The 23,640-nt window shown below is 41.0% G+C and overlaps 1 protein-coding gene and 1 long non-coding RNA gene across 9 annotated transcripts in view; one reads left to right on the forward strand and one right to left on the reverse strand.

Moving 5' to 3' along the window:
• Nucleotides 1-453, reverse strand: part of LOC115290297 — a 16,657-nt gene extending 16,204 nt beyond the window's left edge. The window contains exon 1 of the long non-coding RNA XR_003908041.1: nt 342-453. This is a non-coding gene — a long non-coding RNA (uncharacterized LOC115290297). The remainder of the gene's footprint in view (nt 1-341) is intronic.
• LDAH (lipid droplet associated hydrolase) overlaps nt 1-23,640 on the forward strand; it is a 101,330-nt gene that overhangs the window by 74,629 nt on the left and 3,061 nt on the right. For 4 of the 8 annotated variants that reach the window (XR_003908038.1, XM_029938231.1, XM_029938233.1 and 1 more), the window contains one exon: nt 9,832-9,914. Coding sequence is in view for 5 of the 8 variants with exons in the window: in XM_029938231.1 (XP_029794091.1) it covers nt 9,832-9,914 (83 nt within the window). In the remaining 3 variants the exon portion in view is untranslated. Of the gene's footprint in view, nt 1-9,831; nt 9,940-13,479; nt 13,848-22,523; nt 22,585-23,640 lie in introns of those variants that run through there. The other 4 variants (XR_003908040.1, XR_003908039.1, XM_029938235.1 and 1 more) reach the window with 4 other exon arrangements.

Here is a 23,640-nt window from a genome sequence, read left to right on the forward strand (position 1 = left end):
TGTGTGTGTGTATAAACCTGTATAATCTGCCACTCTCCAAAGCTGTATTATTTTTTCTAAAAAATACATCTTCAGTTGTGTTTTTCACTTTGGTGAACTTAGTGTCCTAGAAATAAGACGATCTATTTGCAGACTAAGTGGATAGTTACAGTAACCAGCATAATGGCAGCACTAAACAAACCGGGGCATTCTACTCTGGAGCCTTACTAGTGGCACAGGGCCTCCTACCCCTGCAACCGCAACAGCAAAACAACTTTGCTTCCAGTGCCCTAGCTCTAGTTCAGACAACTATGTATGCATCTCCCCCAAACTTCGTATTGTATCATTAATGATGGGCTTACCTCCCGCTGCTCTGTCCCCCACTGTTGAGACCAGTATTTATACTTCTCAGTCCGTCTCAGCAGAAGCTCTTAGACTGTCCCCCCACCTGGAGTGATTTGTCCCAGCCTTATACCAGTAACTCCCCACTGACTCACCGGTGCCAGTAAGCTTCTGCCTCCACTTCTGGCCTCCATTGTGACGTCACCTCTTGCACCACTTCAAGGAAGGCAGCAGGTTTTTCCTCCCACCTCCCTTCCCCACCCAAAGTATCCAACACCAGCTCAGTCCCTTCCCATTTCATTTAGCAACCATGAAGCAAATACTCAGATAAGCATTGGAGAGAGTAATAAATGAAATATAGCTCCTGCCTTTAAGTTAACTTCCAGCATGGAAGAATTTCAATACGTCACCATTAGGGCCATCATCAGAACAGCCACAGGGCATGAGTGGTACCGATAAAGGAGAAATCAGTTCTACCTCGGTAAGGAAGGGAAGAGAACACAAATGAATTTGGACTTGAAGATAAGTTGGGATTTCTCCAGAAAGATGAAAAATCACATCAGTACAGGTGACTGAGGTCAGCAGAAGGCAGTCTTCTGTCATGTATTACATGTAATTGGAAGAGCTTAGTGACGCCTGGGAGATGCACGTCGCGCCGGCCCCCACGCCTTTTGTTCCATTAGCCAGTCTCCTGCAACATGAAGGCCCATGGTGACACTCCAACACTAAGCAGGTTCAGAAGATGGTAGCTAATAAAATAGAGTATCAGACTCCTTGGCGAGTTTTTTTACACCTGTATTTAGATTTGTAATGGAAAAACAGTAAACAACTCACACTCTCCAAAATCATTCTTTCCTTCATGTTTTTCTTTCCATTACTCCTGCTCCTGGATATTTCCTTCACTGTGGTGCTTTAAACTCTGAATTCTGCTGGGTTTCCAGGAATGCTGTGGATAGTCATTGCCAAGAGAAATGTGTTTTCCCCTTAGGAAATTACATGTCCATTTGGTATTATTATTTCTGACCACTGTGTTGTGTTACGAGCATTTCTGAGGAATGAAAAAAATGGCTTCCTTGGAGCAATTACTGGAAAGGAAACTGGTATGTTACTTTCTTAAAAAAGAAAAAGAAGTATATTTAGGTCAGAAATTATCAGAAAAAAAATAAAAATAAAGGTAGGGTGAGATACATTCCCTGATAAAAATTTTACTTTTAGAAATATAAAATTCCTTACCAAGTTATTCACATTTTTAAGTTGTTTCTCATTGAGGAATGACACTATAGAAAAGTGATTAAAACAAATGTTTTTACCTCCATGAATTATCTGAAAGCTCCCAAAATTATCCGAAATTATCCAAATTATCTGAGTTATCCGAAAGCTCCCACTCAGCTCAACAGTCACCATTGCCTGGATCTCAGACACCTCCCTGATGGCCCCGCACCCAGAAATCCACTTCAGAGCTCATTCAGGTTGTTGGCAAAGTCCAGTTTATGTGGCTTTATGACTGAGGTCCCCATGCTCTTGCTCTCTGTGAGCCAGGGGTCCCTCTCAGCTCCTAGAGGTCACGCTCCATTGCTTTCTACATGCTCCGTCTTCAGACCAGCAGTAGCACTTCTAATCCTGGCAGCACATTGAACCTCTCACTTCCTCTTCTTCTCCACCAGCCAGAGGAAAACTCAGATTTTGAAGGACTTATATGATTAGGTTAGACCCACCAGATCACTCAGCCTTAAAGTCATCTCTGCTCTATAACATAACCTTAGCCATGGAGGTAATATGTCATCAGATTTACAGATTCCACCCACACTCAAAAGGAAAGGGGTTCCAGGAGGGCAAGGATTATTTGTTTCATCTTAGAATGCTGCCTGCCACAGACCACCTATTTTCTGCTGCTCTTCAATGCTACCTCTGTCGGAAATCCAGTATTCATATGTGGGTAGTCATTTCCAGAAGAGTTTATGTAAGGTCACTCTTGTTTCTTCCTTAAACATTTGGTAGAGTGGACCAATGACGTGCTCATGCCCTGGAGTTTTCTTTGTGAAAAGGCTTTAAATTACATTTAATTTCTTTCATATAAGACTTTTCAGGTTATCTATTTGTTTTCAAGTAAGCTAAAAATTTTTTATCTTTGTTGTAGATTGTATTCGTTTTTATCTAAGTTGTTGAATTTCTTTGCATAAAGCTGTTTACAGAATTACCTTGCTTATCCTTTTGGTGTCTGTAAAATCTAGAGGATGTCACGTCTCTCTCCTGATATTTGGTAATGTTTTATGTCTCATGTCATCCTGCATGTTTTTTCCTGATCAGTCTTTAGGCTAAAGGTTTTTCAATTTTACTGTACTTATTCTTGGGGTTATTTATTTTCTCAATTGTTTTTTCTAGCTTCTATTCAATTAATTTCTGCTCTGAACATTCTTGTTAATTCTGCCTACTTTCAAGTTAATTTTCTTTTTCTAGTTTCTTATGGTGGAACAGAGGTCATTTATTTGAGATCTTTTTCCATTTATAAAATAGGGCTTTGGTGCTTTATAAACTGCTCTCTAAATACTGCTGTGGTCATGCCCCACAAATTTTGATAAGTTGTGTTTTTCTTTTTATTCACTTCACAATACTCTTTTATTTCCCTTTAGATTTCTTCTTTGACCCAGGGGTTATTTAGAAATGTGTTACTTCATTTCTAGATATTTGGAGATTTTCCAGATATCTTTCTGTTATTTATTTCTAATTTGGTTCCATTATGGCCAGAGAATATATTTTGTATGATTTTGTTTAAATGGATTGATACATGGTTTATGGACCAGGATATGGCTTAACTTGAGAAATGCTCTGTGGATACTTAAAAAGAAGGTAGATTCTGTTCTTGTTGGATAGAGTGTTCTGTGGATGTCACTTCTGTCAGGTTGATTGATGGTGTCATTTTCTATATCCTTACTGATTTTCCTAACTGTTCTATCAATCATTAGAAGATGTCAGGGCACCTGGGTGGCTCAGTCAGTTAAGGTTCTAACATTGGCTCAGGCCGTGATCTCACAGCCCATGAGTTCCAGCCCTGCGTCAGGCTCTGTGGCCTACTTTGGATTCTGTGTCTCTTTCTCTCTCTCTGCCTCTCCCCAGCTTGTGCTCTGTCTCTCTGTTTAAAAAATAAATAAATAAAAAAAAGGTTTATAGAAGATGTCAGGGCGCCTGGGTGGCTCAGTCAGGTTTCATCGTAGGTCATGATCTTGCAGTTTATATGTTCAAGCCCTCCATCAGGCTCCACACTGTTAGTGTGGGATTCTCTGAATAACTAGACAAACTTAAAAAATTTAATTATTAGAAGATGAGTATTGAAATCTCTGACTCTATGGATTTGTCAGGTTTTTTTTATATTTGTTAGTTTTTACTTCACATACTTTGAAGTTCAATGACACCAAGTACATGAATGTCTAGGACTTTTATATATTCCTGATGAATTGACCCTTTATCACTACAAAATCACCCTCTTTATCTCTGGTAATATTCTTGGCTCTGAAATCCATTTTGTCTGACACTAATATAGCCATTCCACTTTTCTTTTGACTAATGTTAGCATGATTTATCTTTTTCTGTTTTTTAACTTTTAGCTTATTTATGTCTTTATATTAAGATCCATTTCTTATTGGCAGCAAATAGTTGAATCTTGCTTTCTTACTCACTCTACCTTTTGATTTCAATGTCAAGATAATTTATATTTAATGTAATTATGAATAGGGCTAGGCTTAAATCTTTAATCTTGATATATATTTTCTATTTGTCTCCTATGTTCTTTGTTCCATTTTTGCTTTTTTCTACCCTCCTATGAATTAATTGGATGTTTTATCTCCTTCACGGGCTTATTAGTCATTCTTTGTTTTGCTGTTTCAGCGGTTGCTTTAGGATTTGCAATGAACATTTTTAACTTTTACAGTCTTCAAATGACATGCCACTTGAAGTATGCCATAAGAAGCTTAACTACAGTAAGCCTTTTCTCCCTCCTAGCATTTGTGATATTGTTGTCATATATTACTTTGATATGGTATTGCTATTTTCTCTCTAAACAGTCAATTGTCTTATAAAAATATATAAATAACAGAATAATTGTATTTTAAGTTTACCCACATAATTACTATTTCTCTTTTTTTATTTTTTTATTTTTGAAAAAAGAGAGAGAGCGAGAATCCCAAGCAGGCTCTGTGCTGGTATAGGGCTGAGCTCACAAATTCTAAGATCATGACCTGAGCTAAAATCAAGAGTTGGACACTTAGCCAGCTGAGCCACCCAGGCACCCCGTCTGATGTTCACTTCCTTGTGTGGACACAATCTCCATCATGTATCATCTTTTTACCTCAAGTATGTCTCATAACACTTCTTCTGGTTTCACTGGTAGTTAATTCTTTCAGTTTTTGTATGTCTGAAAGCTATTTTCATTAACTATAAAATTCTAGATTGGCGAGGCTTTTTTTCTCCTTCACTACTTTACAAATGTTCCTCTACTGTCTCCTAGTTACATCATTTCAAGAAGAAATCTGTCATTTTATGTCTTGGTTCCTCTATAAGTAATACAGTTGACCCTTAAACAATATGGGCAAGAGGGGCACCCACCCCACCCCCATGCAGTCAAAAATCTGTATATAACTTTTGACTCCTCCAAAATTTAACTATTTGTAGCCTGTGGAGCAGAAGCCTTACAGGTAACAGTCAGCTAACACATATTTTGTATATTATATACTATATTCTTACAATAAAGTAAGCTAGAGAAAAAATCATAAGGAAGAGAAAATATATTTACAGTACTGTCCTGTATTTATCAAAAAGAATCCATTTATAAGTGGACCCACACAATTCAAACCCATGTTGATCAAGGATCAATTGTGTTTCATTCTTTTCTATCTACTTTTAAGATTTTCTCTTTATCACTAGTTTGAAGTAATTCATTAGGTATTTTAATATCGTTTTCTTCATGGTTCTCATCCTTTGGGATTCTTTGAACTTCTTGGATTTGTGGATTTATGGTTTTAATATTTTAATATTTTTTCAGATATTTTTTTCTGTATCTCCCTCCTTCAAAGACTCCAGTCACTTGGTATATGACACCACTTTGAAGTTCACTTGTGGTTCACTGATGTTCTGTTCTTCCCCCTCCCCGCTCTCCCCCATTTTCTGTCTCTCTGTGTTTTGTTTTGGATAGTTTATATTGCTGTCTTCAGTTCACTGATTTTTTTTGTGTGATGTCTGCTATACTCCTATCCCATCCAGTGTTTTTTTCATCTGTAGAAGTTTGATATGAGTCTTTATATCTTCCATTGTTCTATTTGACATGTTCAATATTTCTCACTTCTCAAATACATGATATAGGTTATAAACTTTCAATATCTGCAAAAACCAATTTTTTTAAATAGGTTAATTTTGATATAATTAAAATGCCATAAAACATACTCCTTTAAAGTGCACAATTCAGTGGGGGTTTTTTTAGTATATTCTTAAGAGTAGTACAACCATGAAAACTGTCTGACTTTAGAATATTTTCGTCACCTCAAACAAAGCCCCGTGCCCATCACTTCACTTTTTCCCCTCCCCCAGTTCCTGACAACCACAATCTACTTTCTTAATGTATTTGCCTACAATGCACATTTAATTATAAAAGGAATTATATAATATGTAGCCTTTTGTGACTTATTTCTTTCATTTAGCATGATGTGTCCAGGGTTCATTCATGTTGTAGCATATATTAGTACTTCATTGTTGCTCAATAATATTCCATTGTATGGCAGTATCATATGTTTATTTTCCATTTTTCATTTGATGGCCATGCAGATTGTTTATACTTTTTAGCTATCACAAACAATGCTGCTATATGCATTCACGCAAAGTTTTGTGTGGACTTCTGTTTTCAGTTCTCTTGGGTTTGTTTACACCTACAATTGCAAAAGCTGGATGTGTGCAGTAACTCCATAGTTAACATTTTGAGGAATTGTCCAACTGTTTCCACAGTGCCTGTGCCAGTTGACAATGCTACCCACAATGTATGAGGGATTCAGTTTCTCAGCATCCCTGTCAACACTGGCTTTCGTTTTGTCTTTTTTCTTGCAGCATCCTAGTAGTGATGTATGATGTGATATCTCATAGTTTTGATTGCATTTCACTGATGGCTAATGATGTTGAGCATGTGTTTACATGTTTATTGGCCATTTGTACATCTTCTTTAGAGTAATGTCTGTTTAAATATTTTGCACATTTTAATCAACTTTTTGTCTTTTTATTGTTAAATTGTAAGAGTTCTTTATGTATTCTGGATACTAGATCCTTATTAGACGTACAGTTTTCTTTCATTCTGTGGATTGTCTTTTCACTTTCTTGACAGTGTCCTTTAAAGCACAAACAGTGTTAATTTTTATGAAAACCAGTTTATTTTCCCTTTTCTCATTTGTGCTATTAGTGTTGTATCTTAGAACCCATTGCCTAATCTGAGATCATAAAGATTTATTCTTATGTTTCCTTTTAAGAGTTTTATAGATTAAGTTGTTAAATTTAGGACTGTGATCCATTTTTAATTAGTGTTGTGTATGGTCTGAGGTAGTGCTCCAACTCATCCTTTTGCATGTGTGTATCCAGTTTTCCCAGCACCATTTCTTGAATGTTTAGCAATTTTATTATCTTTGTCATTTTTGGGTCCGTTTTTATTAATTTTTTTCTTGGGTTGTGTTTTCCTGCCTTATATACTTAATAGCTTTTTATGGGATGCTTTACATTGTTAATTTTACTTTGTTGGATGCTGGGTATTTTTGTATCTAGGGAGATGTTCTTAAGCTTTGCTATGGGACAGTTGTTACTTAGAAATAGTTGGATCCTTTCTGTTCTTGCTTTTAAGCTTTGTTAGTTGGTTGCAGAACAGCATTTAGTTTAGGGCCAATTTCACCCCACTACCAAGGCAAAAACCTTTCCAGGTTTGTTAGTTGATACACCATTTTTTGTTTATTTTCCTTTTATTTTTGAGAGGGAGACAGAACACGAGCCCAGGGAGGGGCAGAGACAGAGGGAGACACAGAACCTGAAGCAGGCTCCAGGCTCTGAGCTGTCAGCACAGAGCCCGATGCAGCCTCGTGAATCATGAGATCATGACCTGAGCCAAAGTCGAACATTGAACCGAATAGGCCACCCAGGCGCCCTGATACACCATTAATTACAAGATTTTTCTACAAGACTGGTAGGAACAGTAACTACTTCCAGTTTGGGCACTGTTCCATCTAAATCCTTTCAAGTGGTTCCCCAGCTTCTGGAGGTGCCTCACATGATAGTGCCAATCAGTACATCGCTGGAGCTGAAGAAGAACCTTCTGCAGATCTCTGGAGCTTGTTCCCCACCCCTCCTTCAGCAGCTCTCTCCCTCCAGTACTCTGCCCTAAAAAACCTGACCTCCCCATACCAGCTCTGCCTCCTCGTTGAAAATGCGCCCAGAATGTGTTTTAATCAGCTATGACAAGATCACAGACATGGAAGACAACTGCCTTTAGAATAAGAGTTTATTACCCACAGCTCCCAAGAAGAGACACGGTAGAAGGAAGGCATGAGGAAGGTGCAGGGATGCTAAGAGTCACCTTTTTGGAAGGAGAGGTTATAGGCACTGATTGATTCTAGACTACAATAGAAAAAAATATGTTTTACAAAACTTTAGGTACAGCTAACCATTCAGTGAATAAAAACAGAATGTATACGCTCAGACTTTTAGTGAAAAGAAATTTTTTAAAGATAGTAAAGGGGCGCCTGTGGCTCAGTTGGAAGAGCATACAACTCTTGATCTCGAGATTGTGAGTTCAAGCCCCACGCTGAGTGTGGAGATTACTTAAATGAATAAATAAACTTTAAATAAATAAACAGGAAAAGAAAACACATCATTCACATGAAAAGATGTGGAAAGAAGAGTTAGAAATCACAAGAAAGTAAAGTATATGCAAAACAGGATGATTGGAGTCAGACCAAAGTATCTTTTAGATCAATAGATGTGACTATGTTAAGTCCTTTATTTAAGAGATACCTTCAAATTGTGTTTTTAAGGAAGTCTACATATGATTTTTTTTATGTTTTTTATTTATTTTTGAGAGACAGAGAGACAGCACTAGCAGGGGAGGGTCAGAGAGAAAGGGAGATATAGAATCCGAAGCAGGCTTCAGGCTCTGAGCTAGCTGGCTCTTGAGCTAGCTGTCAGCACAGAGCCCGACGTGGGGCTCGAACCCACAATCATGAGATTATGACCTGAGCCGAAGCCGACGCTTAACCGACTGAGCCACCCAGGCGCCCCTCTACATATGATTCTACTTAAGACGAGAAAAGATTGAAAATAAAGAAAAGGACATATATACCAGACAATGATGGCCAAAAAAAGAAAAAAAAAAAAAGGCTAAGTGACAATAATAATACCAAATGAAAAGGACACAGCATCAAATGAAAATTTTCATAGTAGTACAAGAAAGCCATGTAAATTCATATTGTTTCTCATTTTCTTCCTCTTTCTCAGGTATGTGAGAGGGTCAATTTTGCTCATTATGCAGTCACTACAATGGGACTAACCGTCATTTAAAATGAGTGGCTTAATCAGTTAAGCGTCCAGCTTCGGCTCAGGTCATGATCTCATGGTTCATGGGTTCGAGCCGCACATTGGGCCCTGTGCTGACAGCTAGCTCAGAACCTAAAGCCTGTCTTCGGATTCTGTGTCTCCCTCTCTCTTTGACCCTCCCCTGCTTGCGCTGTCTCTCTCTGTCTCTCAAATATAAGTAAAAAACATAAAAATTTTAAAATGCTTCGCCTAGGGGTGCCTGGGTGGCTCAGTCGGTTAAGCCTCCAACTTCAGCTTAGGTCAGATCTCACATTCGTGGGTTCGAGCCCCACATCAGGCTCTGTGCTGACCGCTAGCTCAGAACCTGGAGCCTGCTTCCGGTTCTGTGTTTCCTTCTCTCTCTGCCTCTCCCCCTCTCATGCTCTGTCTCTCTCTGTATCAAAAATAAATAAAATATTTGAATGCCATTGGGCTTTCTTTAAAAAATAAAATAAAATGCTTAGCCTTTAAACCTACTTTAAACCCTTTTAGTTGTATCTTTAATTTTACAAAAAAGGTCAGGATAGTTTCACATTAGTAACTGCATGCAGTTTTCCTGGTATATATGATTTATCTGTGAAAGTCTGTGCTTCTAATCCTTAAATTGTAAAAACACGCGGATCAGGTACAGCACACACCATCCGCTGCAGTGTCTGACGTCAGGCCATCATGCTGCTGTGGATTGCTGTTGAGAAAGGCAGGGGAGGAGAAGAGCAGCCTCTTTTGTAGGACGTGCTCTTGCTCCCAGAGGCCATGCACGTTGCCTGACACACGCGTGTGCTTCTCGTGGCCTCAGTGATCTCTCACATCAGATGGTGTGTGCTGAAAGGAAAAGGGGAACAGGAATTCAATACAGTGAACTTGACATGTGTGTTTGCTCTATATATTCCAAGTGTTTGACTCTTTTTTTTTTTTTTAATGTAGCTAATGCTGCGTACCTTGGAGCCCAAGAAATGATGAAGTTGGTGGAGAGAGACAACAAAACCATAAGGACACATTTATCTAAGGTGATGACTTTAATGCTGCAAAGCAGTAAGTAGATGGGCAGCAAAATGTACTGAGCATGTAGGGCTAGAACTGGTCAGAGTCAGTAAGACTGCAAGGGCTTGTAGATTCATACAGAGCTCCACTTCTGGTTAAAGTAAAGCAGTTCTGAAAGCTGCATAGGAAGGAAGTAAAGCTGACTACATACTTAAATATATACTTATATATAGTTTACCACCTGTTTTTGTTAGGTTTTTTTTTTTTCTTTCAGAATCAATGCTTCTCTCTAGGGCCTCCTACTGAGAAGACTCTCAATAAAATTTATAGAATAAATGAGTTCTATTACCATGTGAGTGAGACTCTGGGCAAGAACTGACATCACTATGACCTGTTGACTCGGCCTGTCTTTCTTTATTCCTCAGCCCATTAGAGTAGGCGTGTCCAGCTCTGACACCAAGACCAGATTTCTATACAAGCAGATGCAGAAAGGCAAAGATTGAAATGTTTAGCACTTGGGAGTTACTGCTGCAGATTACCTAGAGTCTTACGCAAACACATTTGGAAGCACCAGTCTCCAAAACTGTGAGGGTGCCGTGGCCTAGAATATGTCTCAATACCTTGAATTTAGGTGGCCCTGGTACTCCCGTGGCACTTGTCTGCCTGTCCGTGCTGAATGGGGTAGAGCTGCACTGTCTCAGTAGGAGATCCGCCGGCCACGTGTGGTTATCCGTGGCTGGTCTGAAAGGAGATGTACTGTGAGTGCAACAGACACATTGGATTTCAGAAACTTTAGGACCCAAGTAGATAAAATATTTCATTAATACCTTTATATCTATTACATATTGAAATGATAATACTTTAGACTATTGAGTCAAATAAAACAGATTATTAAAAGTAATTTCACCCATTCCTTTATAGTTTTTAATGCAGTTACTAGAAAATTTTAAATTATATCAGTGCCTCTATATTTCTGTTGGACTGTGCTAACCCAGAGCTTTACAGCCAGTCCTAAACTGTGGCATCTGCTGGGCATAATGCAGCGAGCCCTGCTGAGTGGCCAGCACACAGGGCCCAGGAGCTTACAGTCTACAAGTAAAGTCTTAGATATCCTCCCGCTGGGGTCAGAATGTCTTTATAATCTTTGAGACATTTGACTTAAACTTGCCACAGTGTTAATTCATATGTCTAGAATCTCCCAATACAATTATCATAAAGCATGAAATGTATATATGTTCTTTAAAAAAATATTCTCAGAATAGTAGCTTCACTCAGAGAGAAGACTTGTGAAAATCTGTTTGTCTTCACGGCCATAGTGGTCATCTTTTTCTAAAATAGCGTCTGGCTAGAGATTGAGATTTTGAGGCCAGAAGGAAGCCCCCACTAGCTGGATGGGGAGGGTTGGGGCCTCAGAAGGACACTCTCTCCAGGCCTTTCAGCTGTTTCCAGTCATCGAAGGATGTAAAAACACAAGAAAAACAGTATTTTATTTTTCAGCTAAATTATAAGTAAATTTGCTTCAAAAACGCATTTAAGTTCTCAAGGCTAGAAGTTCATAAAAACAACTCAGTTCCCAGTTAATAATAAGACTGGCAGATGCTCACTTCCAAAATTCACACCTGCTGAATGACTAGACCCATCATGTGTCAAAGCCCAGCTTACCACCTGTGGGAGCCAGCTGCTGTAAAAGACTCATCATTTCTGGATTCCATTTGTATGTTGTGCTCCGAAAGAGTCAAAAGAAGGTGCTAACTCATTCCTGTCCTAAGTTAAATCCATCTGCAAGTGTAATCATTCCCAGATCGAAGTCTGCTCATGGTAACTGTGTGAGGACTATACGTTTACTGAAACCTTCAGGAGAGAAATATGGGAGTATAATGGTAGATGGCAGGCATTTCAAGGCTAATATTAACATTAACACAGTCACAGGAATAAACTTTTCCAACTACAGAAAATTGTTTTGTTTTTAAGATAGCATTGAATATCCTTGTGGAATTTGGGAGAGTAAGGCATTGTTTAGTTTAATGATGCAAAACTACCTTGCAGTTAGTTGATCATCGTTTGTACCGGCTAAGTTTGATCTCTCCACCAAAATAATACAGTTGCAATTCCTAAGTAAACCGAGGTACAGAGAGACAGGAAGTTTATCGCAACTTTTTTTTTTCTGTAATGAAAAAAGCGGAAACATGCTGTAATTTAATATTGGTAAAAGTTGAATCAACATATGTCTCAGTCTTGCTTAAGAAAAGAAGAAAACTTGAAAAGGCACATACTCTTAGGGAGATGGTGGCATTGCCTTTGGCTTACATACAGCCCTGATAAGTAGTTCAGCTTGAAAACCGATTTCCAAGACTAGACATGTCCCTTTTTAGACACTCTAGTCAAAGATGCCCTGTCCCATTTCAGCCCAAACATAGGCGTTCAGACACTTCATACCTATCCAGGACTTGTCCAGTGCGAAGACTTTTTGAGCCATATATTTTATAGCAAAGATCGTTCAGTGTGTCTCAAATATTCCACTAATTTTAAAACAGTTCTAAAAAATGCATCTTTGCGCCATCCAGTCAGGAAGCCACAAGAAAGTTAGTCTAAATATAGTCTCTCTGCTACATCATGTGGATGGCTTTCGGATTCTTTCTCATCTCCTAGAAAACTATCATACCACAATCACCAGGCTTTGATTCTAAATTCAAATTTTCTACCACTGGATTTCCATTGTCCACATGAAGAGAACTTTTTATCTTCTTGAGGAAAATGGACGTTTTTAACTATGAAAAATCTGCTGGGCTGATTGCCTGCCTGCCTGCCTTCCTTCCTTCCTCCCAGGTCTGGAAACTTTATATACAGTATGTATATAGACAGTTATGTCTATTAGCAATGCTTTAATACTACATAAAATGACTTCCCTTTTCTGAAGCAAATATACCAGACTCATAGTTGTTGCCAAAAGACTACTGTGGCCTATGGGATCATAGGTTGTGTTCTTTCTTCACCTGACTGAATCCTATCTGCCCTTAAAGTTTATTTATTTAGAGGCATCTGGGTAGCTCAGTCAGTAGAGTGTCTGATTCTTGATTTCGGCTCAGGTCAGGATATCATGATCCATGAGGATTCGTGAGTTCAAGCCTCACATCTAGCTTTATGCTGACAACACGAAGCCTGCTTGGGATTCTGTTACTGCCCCTCCCCTGCTCAAGCTGCTGTTCTCTCTCAAAATAAATAAACTTTTTTTAAAAAAATAAAATTTATTTATTTATTTTGAGAGAGAGAGGCAAGAAAGAGGGAGAGAGAGAATCCCAAGAAGGTTCCATGCTGTCAGTGCAGAGCCTTATGTGAGACTCAATCCCATGAAACGTGAGATCATGACCTGAGCCAAAGTCAAGAGTCGGACACTTAACCAGCTGAGCCACCCAGGCACCTCTGGATCCTATCTGTCCTTTAAAACCTGTCTCCATTGTCATCTCCAGGAGGCCTTCCCCAGCCTCTGGTTTGGGTTAGGTGTCCCTTTCCCAGTTCCCTGTGTAAAATTATAATATTACATTTATCACAGAGTATTTAAGCATTCGGGTTTGCCCTTTCCTTCACCTGCAGGTCGGGAACTATGTTTTTCTCAGTATCTCTAAGATCAGCACAGTGCATGATACCTTCTGAGTAATCCACAAAAGTGCACTGGATGGATGGATGGGGAAGCCTCCAGGGGAGAGAATCGAAGCCTTCCCTTTGCCGTGTGGCTTGTTGGCTCTCTCGTGTATGGACCCTTATGCAAAATAATTTAAGTACATGAAATTACTACACAAAAGCAATTATACTGAAGTAACATTTATCAAAATACTTAACAAATTTGTGATATAGAGTATGTGTACCTTTATTAACACATTAATGAGATATAATAGTCAGAATTAATATTGAAAATATTTACTTATTTTGAGTGTGTGTGTGTGTGTGTGTGTGTGTGTGTGTGCATGAGTGGGGGAGGGGCAGAGAGAAAGGAAGAGAAAAATCTTAAGTAGTCTCTGCACTGACATCGATAGCAAGGAGCCTGATGCACAGCCCAGTCTTAGAAACTGTGAGGTCATGACCTGAGCCAAAATCAAGAGTTGGACACTTAACCGACTGAGCCACCCAGGGTAAATTTGTAGCAATGAGCATAAATAACTTTTCAGTTATCTTCAACAAGTTTACTGTGATTTGAAAATTTCCAATAAGTCTATAGGTGACAAAGTATAGGTGTTACTCATTCTACTATCATTTATTGCCTGTATACGTACATAATTGAAGGAAATACTAAATTTAGTTAGAGGTTAGCAAAAATAAAAATGTCATCTATTTCCCAAGCAAGTGTACTTTACTCCTCCCCACTGCCACCACTTCGACACAAACCCACATGGACCCACAGACCCCAGTGGGGAGCCGTGTCTTGGAGACACTGGTTAGGCAGCATGGTGCTGCGGTTTGCTCTCTGGCCTGAGAAGCAGAAGCCACAGATGTTACACTAAAAAGACTAGATTCTTTTTGAGCTGCTAGGGCGCCATTGAAGGGTTTAGGCAAAGGGTGATTTTCAAAATGTTTGACAACCATGTGACACAGCCACTGACCCATCAGACACGTGCCATCTGTGAACAGCCAGCCAGTTGAGAGCTACCAGTTCACACCAGTCAGCCCTAGGAATGTGGCTGATTGACAAATGAGAGGGATTATGGCGGGGGGGGCGGTGTCTATGGAAAATATGGGAGAAGAATGAAATTTGAGGTAGGGAGATCATTCAGAAGGCTTTTACAAGGACTCAGGCAGTGGGATAGGGGCAGAGAGGTGATAAGATAGGGAAGATTTGGGAAGTAGAATCAGAAGCACTTAGTACTTGGGAGCAGACTCTGTAACTACTGACCTGTGTTGCTCTGGGCTAGCATAAAGATGCCCTTCATGTGTGCATGTTGGTTCACTGATTAAAGTTTTGACTCTATCAAAAAAAAAAGAAGAAGCAGCAGCAGTTAGTACTAACAGGACATGAGAGAATGGAGATGGAAGAATCTCAGATGATTTCTCTGCATTGAGATTGGTGACAAGATACAGAAGGAGGAGGGTCAGCAAGTCGGGGCAGATAGTTGAAAGAGTAGTTCATTTGGGTACTTTGATTGAGGTACCTGTGAGATGCCCAAGTGGACACGTGTCTGGCAGGTAGCTGGCCATATGGGTATGAAGCTCAGAATGGTAGTCCGGGCTGAACTTTGATTTGGAAATGATGAAGATAGAGTTGAAGCCATGAGCTTGGATACTAGTAGAGTGGGAAGTAGTACGTGGAGAAAAGACATCAGAAGGTTGGGAGGAGGCAGAGGAGCTAATGGAGAAGATGGGAGCGGAGGGGGAGGGACAGGAACGAGAGCCAGAATAGAAATAAGCCCAAGGAAGAGAATCAACCATACATTTTCACCACCCCGTCTCAATTCTTTAGGGGAACCCCTGGGGTATATTCTGCTTTATGAGGCACCTGTGTGTCTGAGGCAAATAGGAGGTCAGCATTCCCGTGTTCTGTCATTGTTCTAAACTGTAAGGGAATGTACGTCTCATTCACAGAAAAGTGAATTAGGCTTTGGTTTAGAAACTTGAAGTTTTCATTTAAAACTCACTTAGGAGGGAAATTCTAAACTGCCGTGACCATCTCTGGCCTAGGTGTATGGAAACAGCTGGTGTGTGCTACTGCCAGACCGAATCTGAGCATCACTGTCGGTCCGCAGGGGTCTAAAACTGTTCCTGGCAAGAACACGCGAGATGCAACTTTCTGACAAAGGCAGGCAGCAGTAGAAAGGCCACCCCTGCACCCAGAGGGCAGGCCAGGGTGACAGTGTGGTTTGGGGAAAGAGGCAGTGTCCTCAGGAACAGGAACCTCTCCGCTATGGCTTTTTCCCCATCCTGCTTAGCCCACCTGAGCCCAGAGGTGCTTGTTGCCTTTGGGAACAAACTCTGTGCAGTTGTTTGCAGATTTGGGCATGCAAATCCTTCAGACATGCACATATCCTGCTCAGTGGAGCATGGGAAGTGCTGCCTGGACCAGCTAACCAGGACCGCCTTCCGCCACGCCTCGGTCTGAAACCAATTGTGTTAGTTCTGCCTGTTTCACTTGAAGCCTGTTCAGAATGTCATAATCATGCTGGAAATACATAGGTTTGTTTTTATCTCATCATTTTGACCTTGAGAGCTTCATGGTACGTGTGTGAGCACACCTGAATTCTCAAGTGAAGGGTAATTGAAAGGGGTGGGTATGCACTGGGGAGCAGAGTCCCGGCCTGGGGTTCAAACCCCAGCTCCGCAGCTTGCTCACGTACGTGACCTTGGTTAAGTTACTTGACCTCATTCTGCCTCCTTTTCCCATCAATAAAATGGTTTAGTAATAGCATCTAGTATCATACATTTGTTTCAAAAATACAATGCTATAATAATTCATATAAAGACCTTTTAAGAGAATCTGGCATGCACTAAGTATTCAACTAGAAGTTTATTACTATTATTTTGAAGTTAGTTATACCCTAGATGTGCCTCTGAGTGCTGTAAAAAGACTATTTGCTTAACTTCTCCTCCCCCCCCCCCACACTTCTTCCTAGATATTTTCATTCTGTAGTTAAAGGTGTTGGTAATATTAAATATATAGCCAAAAGACCCTGGAACGGCCAATCCCGTTCTAGCTCCCAGCCACTGCTCCCCTTGAGACGCCTGAGGGAAATGTTGTGCAGGAACAAATAGTGGCAAAGGAACGCACAGGAGCACTTGATCTTTACCAGGACTTGGGCCAATACCCTCGTGCAGAAAATTCAGATGAGCTTGGCCATTTCTTTCGGTTAGTTAAACAGGACCCGTCAGCACATCTGCAGTTTCCTGAAGCATATGACCAGGGAGAAACACAAACACGAGGATAAATGTGTTCCCAATGCCTCATACTCTGTAGCCTCACCAGAGGGAAATTGATGCCTCAGGTCGGCTCCTTACTCGAGTCCCAGGTAAGAAAGAGACAAAGCTCATCACTGGCTGGTCCAGTGCCTTCCATTTGGGAGTGAGTGGGTTCTGGCCCTTTTTATGCTTGAGTGACATGGAAAGGAGGGGCCCCACTCTGCAAGCCTTTTGATGCACAGTCATTCCACCCACTGGAGAGACGTCTGGTCAGTAACCCGCCAGCCCTCCGCCTCCTACTCTGGCGGCTGGGCTCCCCACTGCTCCTCGAGGTACCCGCAGAAGGGAGAGGGCCCCGTGCTGTCACCCCGTCCTCAGCCACTCTTCTTAGTCTTTAGTTCAGCCAATTCTGGATAAAAGAAAGAAAGGAAACAAGGCAAATTGTAAAACGAATTTCCTAAACTGCCTCCCTTTTTTTTAGCAACTCTTCAAGTTCCTTTAAAAAAAAGGGGGGGGGTCCTTTAAAAAAAAAAAAGGTTGCTCAGAAAGACTGCAATGAAATTGTAAAGCTTTAAGACTATCATGTTCCCAAGAGGAATATGATTTTTAAATAACTGAAATGAAGAGGTTTATGTTACAGGACAGGTCTTCTTCACGGGTGCCAGTTCGATTTGGGGGAGGGAATGAGCAGCAAGCAGCCTGTCCTGGACTCTCCCCAAAGGTTGGATACAGTACAAAAGAGACAGTACCCTGAGCCCCGGAAAGCTGGAGGGGGGTGAAAACAGGGAAACAAAGGCAGGACAGGGAGATCTCACTGGGAAGTACCTAAATGTGTAGGAGTACTAATTTGACCCCTTGGTAAGCAACTGGCTGCCCCGTATCTGATCTTTTGCTTCTTTGATTAAAAACAAAATAAAAACAAAAAACAAACCCACACCTGTTGGGTGGCAGTTATTTCTGAAAAGGAAAGAAAACGTGGAGAAAGTAGGAATGACATAAGTGTTTTGACCTCTCAGAGCACGGTGGAGAAAACTCATCTCCTCCCTGAACATCTACCCCATTGCTCTTTGGTTACTTTCTCGGGGCGGCTGTTTCCCCTGCCTTGTGGCTCCAGCTCGGGGTACTCTTTCTAAAGAAACCCGCTTGTAAATGTGCTGGAAAGCCTGTTCATTCGGCACCCAGGAAAGCAGTGGGCCTTATCTCCGCTGCCTCCATGAGCCCTCCCAGGAGGGGAAGTGCGGTCTCAGACTGGTGCTGTCCTCGGTTTTGGAAGGTGGTCAACCACGAATACCCAGGTGGCACTGTAGTGTAGTCTGCAGGTCTCATTTATAAGTAAACGTGGCTGAGAGTCCACTCAGTGAGCTGAGCATGGGTGGCAGCTTGAAGACAGGGTTGTGCTTCTCTGTTTGCTGACTAATCTTGGATCTTCTACTAATAATGTCTTTCCCCATCTTTTCAAGGGAGTACTGTGTGTGTGTGTGTGTGTGTGTGTGTGTGTGTGTGTGTGTATGTGTGTAGAGAGAGAGAGAGTGCATGTGTGCTATAATCTAAGGTCCTGTGGCTATTTTTCCTCTGACCTGAGCACAACTCTCACTATAATGAAGAATCTAGGCAGGTTTTGCCCCCACAGGAGAGCCCCTTGTCCTCATTGTCATTACCAGTGAAACACCACCTGTCCATTAAGAGTGCTCACTATATGTCAAGTGCTTGATATGCTTTGTTTTCTAATCCTTACCACCCTGCAAGGTAGCTGTTCTGTCCCCACTTTGCTGAGGAGGAAACAGGCACACAGAGGCTAAGAAACTCGTCTAAGTAACAACACAAGTAGATAGAAGAACCAAAACTCCAGTCTAGACAGGTGTGGCTCAGGGCCCAAGCTCTCCACGCTGCACCGTGCTCTCTCCCTGCAACTGCATAATGAGCTTGAGCAGTTTCACACATTATTTTACCATAATAGAACACGAAGGCATTCTGAGAAGCCCATTCACTCTGAGGCTGATGGCCCCAAAACACGTTTTACCCACTGCTCTGGGCTACACTGTATCATGAAACAGATTGCCCGAAGATTACTTAAAGAGAGGAAGTTCACTTTGTTTAACTCCACAAAGAACTAGCTTATACCAAACTTGGCTGCATGGTGAATTATATTCTAAGGAGCTTCTAAAATGCCGCTTATCCATAAGGTTAATAAAATGGATAAATGAATGAATGAATGAAGGCAGACAGAAAGAAGAACATTCCAAGACTATGAAACACTGGCTTTTATTAGTAAGTGATGCCAGTAGTCCTCTGGATTGTTGAATAGAGAAAAGTAATACAAATAGAGATTTTTTTTTCCAGTTTTATTGAGATATAATTGACATAAAACATTATATTAATTTAAGGTGTACAACAATGAATTTGATACATGTATACATTGAAAAATAATTACCACAATAAGTTTAGTTAACATAACCACCTCACGTAGTTACAGATTTAAATTTCTTGTTATGAAAGCTTTTAAGGTCTACTGTTTCAGCAACTTTTAAATACGCAGTAAAAACCTGTTAACTATAGTCACCACGCATTAACCCCCAGGGCTTACTAATAGCTGGAAGTTTGTACGTTTTGACCACCTTTACCCAATCCTTCCACCACTCCCCACTGCCCCCCTACCTCGTCTCTGACAACTACCACTCTGCTCTCTGTTCCTGTGAGTTCCTTTTTTTGTTAGATTCCACATACGAATGAAATCATACAGTATTTGTCTTTCTCTGACTTACTTACTTAGCATAATGTCTTCAAGGTCCATTCATATTGTCACAAACAGCAGGATTTCCTTCCTTTTTATGGCTGAATAGTATTCCTGTGTGTGTGTCTACACCACCAGATAAAGATTTTTATGACCTTTTTCATGTTTAATATTTTAAGATATTTCATTGAAAGTGACTTCTGGTTGCTATCAGCTAAATCAAATATATAAACTTAGGTCATAAGACAGCTTCTAGTATTTCTTTTGTTCTTAAATCCTCTGTTAGTAATGCATAAAAGCCAACAACTCAAAATGTGTTCTAAAAAAAGGTTGGTTGGGACACCTGGGTGGCTTAGTCGGCTGAGCATCTGACTCTTGATTTCAGCTCAGGTCAGGATCCTAGGGTTGAGGGATCGAGCCCTGTGTCAGGCTCTGCACTGAGCATGGAACCTGCTTAAGATTCGCTCACGCTCGCTCACTCTCTCCCTCTCTCCCTCTCTCCTTCTCTGCTCCTCCCCTGCTCACCGTCTCGCTCTCTCTTAAAATAAAAAATAAATATAAATATATAAAAAATAAAAATAAACAAATATTTTTTAAAGTTTTGTTGACTCCTTCAGGCAGAATCCAGGTTTTCCTGCTTTGGGCTCCAGCAGCACCTCGCACCTCTCTCTGCCTGTTGTGTTTAAGGGCCAGTGTGGACATGGCTGTGTCCTTCCCTAGTCTGGCAGCAGCTCCTTCAGAAGTGAGATTTACTCACTTGTAAATCTCAGCCCCTTAGCCAGTGCCAGATGGGAAATAGGGTTAGAGTCATTTTTGGTGAGACTGCTTTGAATCTGTTAGTTTCCACAGCAAAAAGTGGGAGGAAAAAACACCCACATGAGAAAAGACAAATGTGGCTTCTCGATGGTAGCAAACTGCAACAATTCGCAGGGACACAGCTCCTTAGGGCACGCTGAAATGTTTACGGAAAATACGTCTGTGAGCATAGACACTCCGGTAACCATAATTCCACCTGACTGCAGAACACACGTGGGGAAAAGCAAAAAGCGCAGTGCTGAGAAGTCAAAATATACAAACACTGGGAGAATTAAATTTTGCATTTCATAGAGAAATGGATTACTTAACATGACAGCAGTTTGGAAACCCGGAATAATTTTCATTCAATAATGTGTACTTTTATCAACATTCATGCATACCAAAGCCAGTGCCAGGAAGGGATAAAACTACATGAAATAATTGATCTTCTTACAAACCTTTGAATTCAAACATCCTGCTGATAACTTGAGATTCTTAGTAACAACTCCAGCCATGTCCCAACGGTTATCACACCCGTGACATGCAGAGCCCAGACCTACAGACTTGGAGGAGGCTGGAGGGGAAGGTGGTGGGGTTTGCTCCTGCGCTTGATCATCACACTCGGTTTTCATGGCCAGTTGAAGACCACCCTTCTTTAGGTTTTGTGTCTTCATAACATGGGTCAGTCCACTGTTAATTGTAACTAGTAGCAAAGGGTACAGATTAGGAATGTTGTCTCTGGATTTATACCCCATCTTTACAACCCACTAATTGTTTGAATTTAAACAGCTTAATCTCACTATGCCTGTTTCCTTTTCTATAAAATGAGGATAAAATACCTTCCTCAGAGTTTTGTTGCAAGGATTCAGTGAGTACAGAGCTTAGCATGTTATTCTCAGTTTTTAGCAGTTCATTATTGTATGTTGTGATGGTTATTGGTTTGACACGTTGGTATTATAATAGTACACACTCTTAACCACTATGCTTTGGTGTCCAGCTCCTTCTTTCTTTCTGCTTCACCTGTCTCCCCCCACCCCCACTAGTACCTCCACACACCCCATACTTTTCCTGTTTCCTGTTTAGGGTTACAGATGCAGAGTCTTCTGTCCAGATCTATTGCCTGTGACTTATAATCTATAGGGACAGAAAGTATCTTGAGCCAATGTATGTAAAGGCATCAGAATAACCACATGTTTTACTTGTAAGCCAAGATTTTCATAGAAGGCCACCCTTCAGGGAATATAGTCTAAAGAAGAACTTTCAAAATACCCAAACAAAAAGACCTTAACCCACCATTACTTAGAGATTTAACGAAATACAGCCCACTCTAAATGCTTACTGGTCATGGAGGATTGAGAAATAAAATTAGATGAACCTGTGGGAAATCTGGAGTCCTCACTGTTAATGCTATCTTGCACACTTTGTGTCAAGGCTCCCCATACATACCCTGGGTAGATTAACTACTTGGACAAGACTTGTCTCTGGATACCCTGAAGTAGGTATAAGGCCTCTGTAATCCATGCGTATTATTCCAGCTCAACTGTCTACACCGTCATGCATGAGGGACAGGATGCTGTTTCCCAGCTCATGAAGCTGGACTTTTCAGCAGAGACACTTCAAGTTGTAATTCCCTCACTAAAAAGTAAATGCTAAGCTCTCCATAGAAATAGTCTTTGAAATGTGAGGCAGAACACAGCAGTCTCCTTGTCAGAGACCCTGGGGAGCCCTTTCTGCCTTGCTGTCCCTCTAGTTTATCCTCCAGCTTGTGCCAGTGTGAGGGCTCCCAGAGTGCCTTTCTTGGCATTCGAGAATCTTCTGGCAAGAGAGTGCACTGGGGCAGAGGAACACATGCTGGACACGGGCCCAAGACAGCACATCGAGATTTCTCAGCACTGTTTCATACTCTGAGGCAGTGCCGAACTACTGGGCATGATGACTGTTCTGTACACTATTTCCTGGATATAATTTAAACGATCCTATGGATAAGGATAGGGTGTGCTTTAGAGAGGACCTAAAGTTATTAGCCCTGTTGGCAGGTAATTAATGCCTGCAGGCAGGTATTGCTGGCCAGAGTCATCCCCCTCCGCTGGTGGGGTTGCAGCATGGCAGAGCTGTGGAAATGCCGATATCCAGGGGAAAGAACCGGGCAGCCGCCAGTTCTCTGTCCTCCAGCCACAGAGAGGACTTCATACGCTGCTAAGAGCCATGGCAAAATGAATTTTGGTTTTAGGGGCTTTGGAGTACCTGGAAATGGATGTCATGAGCAAAACACAGGAGAATGGGAAGAAGAAGAAGTGAGCAGCCTTTGAGCCACAGATCCTCTCCAGGTTTGAAAACTAAAACCTCAAGTGACACCCAGAAAAATCTCTATGAAGTAATTCAGAGTTAAGTCTGCAACTCAAAGTTTAGTTGTTCGTAACTGACTCCCTGGTGTACTATCTACATACTTTGCTCTTTAAAGTATTGTTTTAACTGTTCCTTTAAATATTGGTTAAGCCATAAGGTTATTGTAGTGAAGACCAGTGTCTTTGTCAGAGGAGTCTCCCTTGTCCACATTCAGACAATGGATTTAATGACGCCAGAGCAGAACCACCTAGTGGGCAATAACACGTGTGTCCCTCGTCATGTTGCCAACACACTTTGACTGCTCCCGTCTCTCCCTGCCATTGTAGCCAGAATACATGACCTACAGTGCAGACCTGATCATGTCCCTTCATTGTGTGAGGTCTTTTGTTAGCTCCTAGGAACTTCAGGTTCCCCCCACTCACTATCCAAAAGTAGAGCATTCCTATAAAACCTTTCATAAGCTGAAACCGTGTAAAGCAAAGAAGGAATTACTTTATTTTGTATGGAAAATGTTTTGAGTGTTCCCAGACCCAAAAAATAACCTCGCTTAAACCTTTCAGATACTTTAGGACACATCTTGCTAGGAGATGCCCAAAATAAATCCAGGTAAAGCCCAGATGCTTGCAGACACAGGTCAGAGCTCTGGTGGCTTGATGTGAAACGTGGTTCCGGGGGAAGGAGCTTGCTGGAGCCACTCTCCCTCCTCCAGGCACATGCTGCCCCTGGACCTGCCCACTGCCAGACACACACTGAACACAACTTTCGCTTTTAGCCTTTATTCATAAAAATGAAAATCCTCTTTGGATATCTTTCAGTTAGCAAAAACAGGTACTAACATAGGTGTTTCATAAAAGCAAAGTGGCATAACATGAACTTTGGAAAAGCAGGAGACACCTGTATGTGCATATATACGTATGTACCCATACACATATGCACATTCATGTATCTACACACATACACATACTGGTGCGTGTGTGTGTGTATCATGGGCAGGTACAGAT

This window comes from Suricata suricatta, chromosome 4 (assembly GCF_006229205.1).
Source record: "Suricata suricatta isolate VVHF042 chromosome 4, meerkat_22Aug2017_6uvM2_HiC, whole genome shotgun sequence".
In the NCBI taxonomy this organism is placed as follows: Eukaryota; Metazoa; Chordata; class Mammalia; order Carnivora; family Herpestidae; genus Suricata; species Suricata suricatta.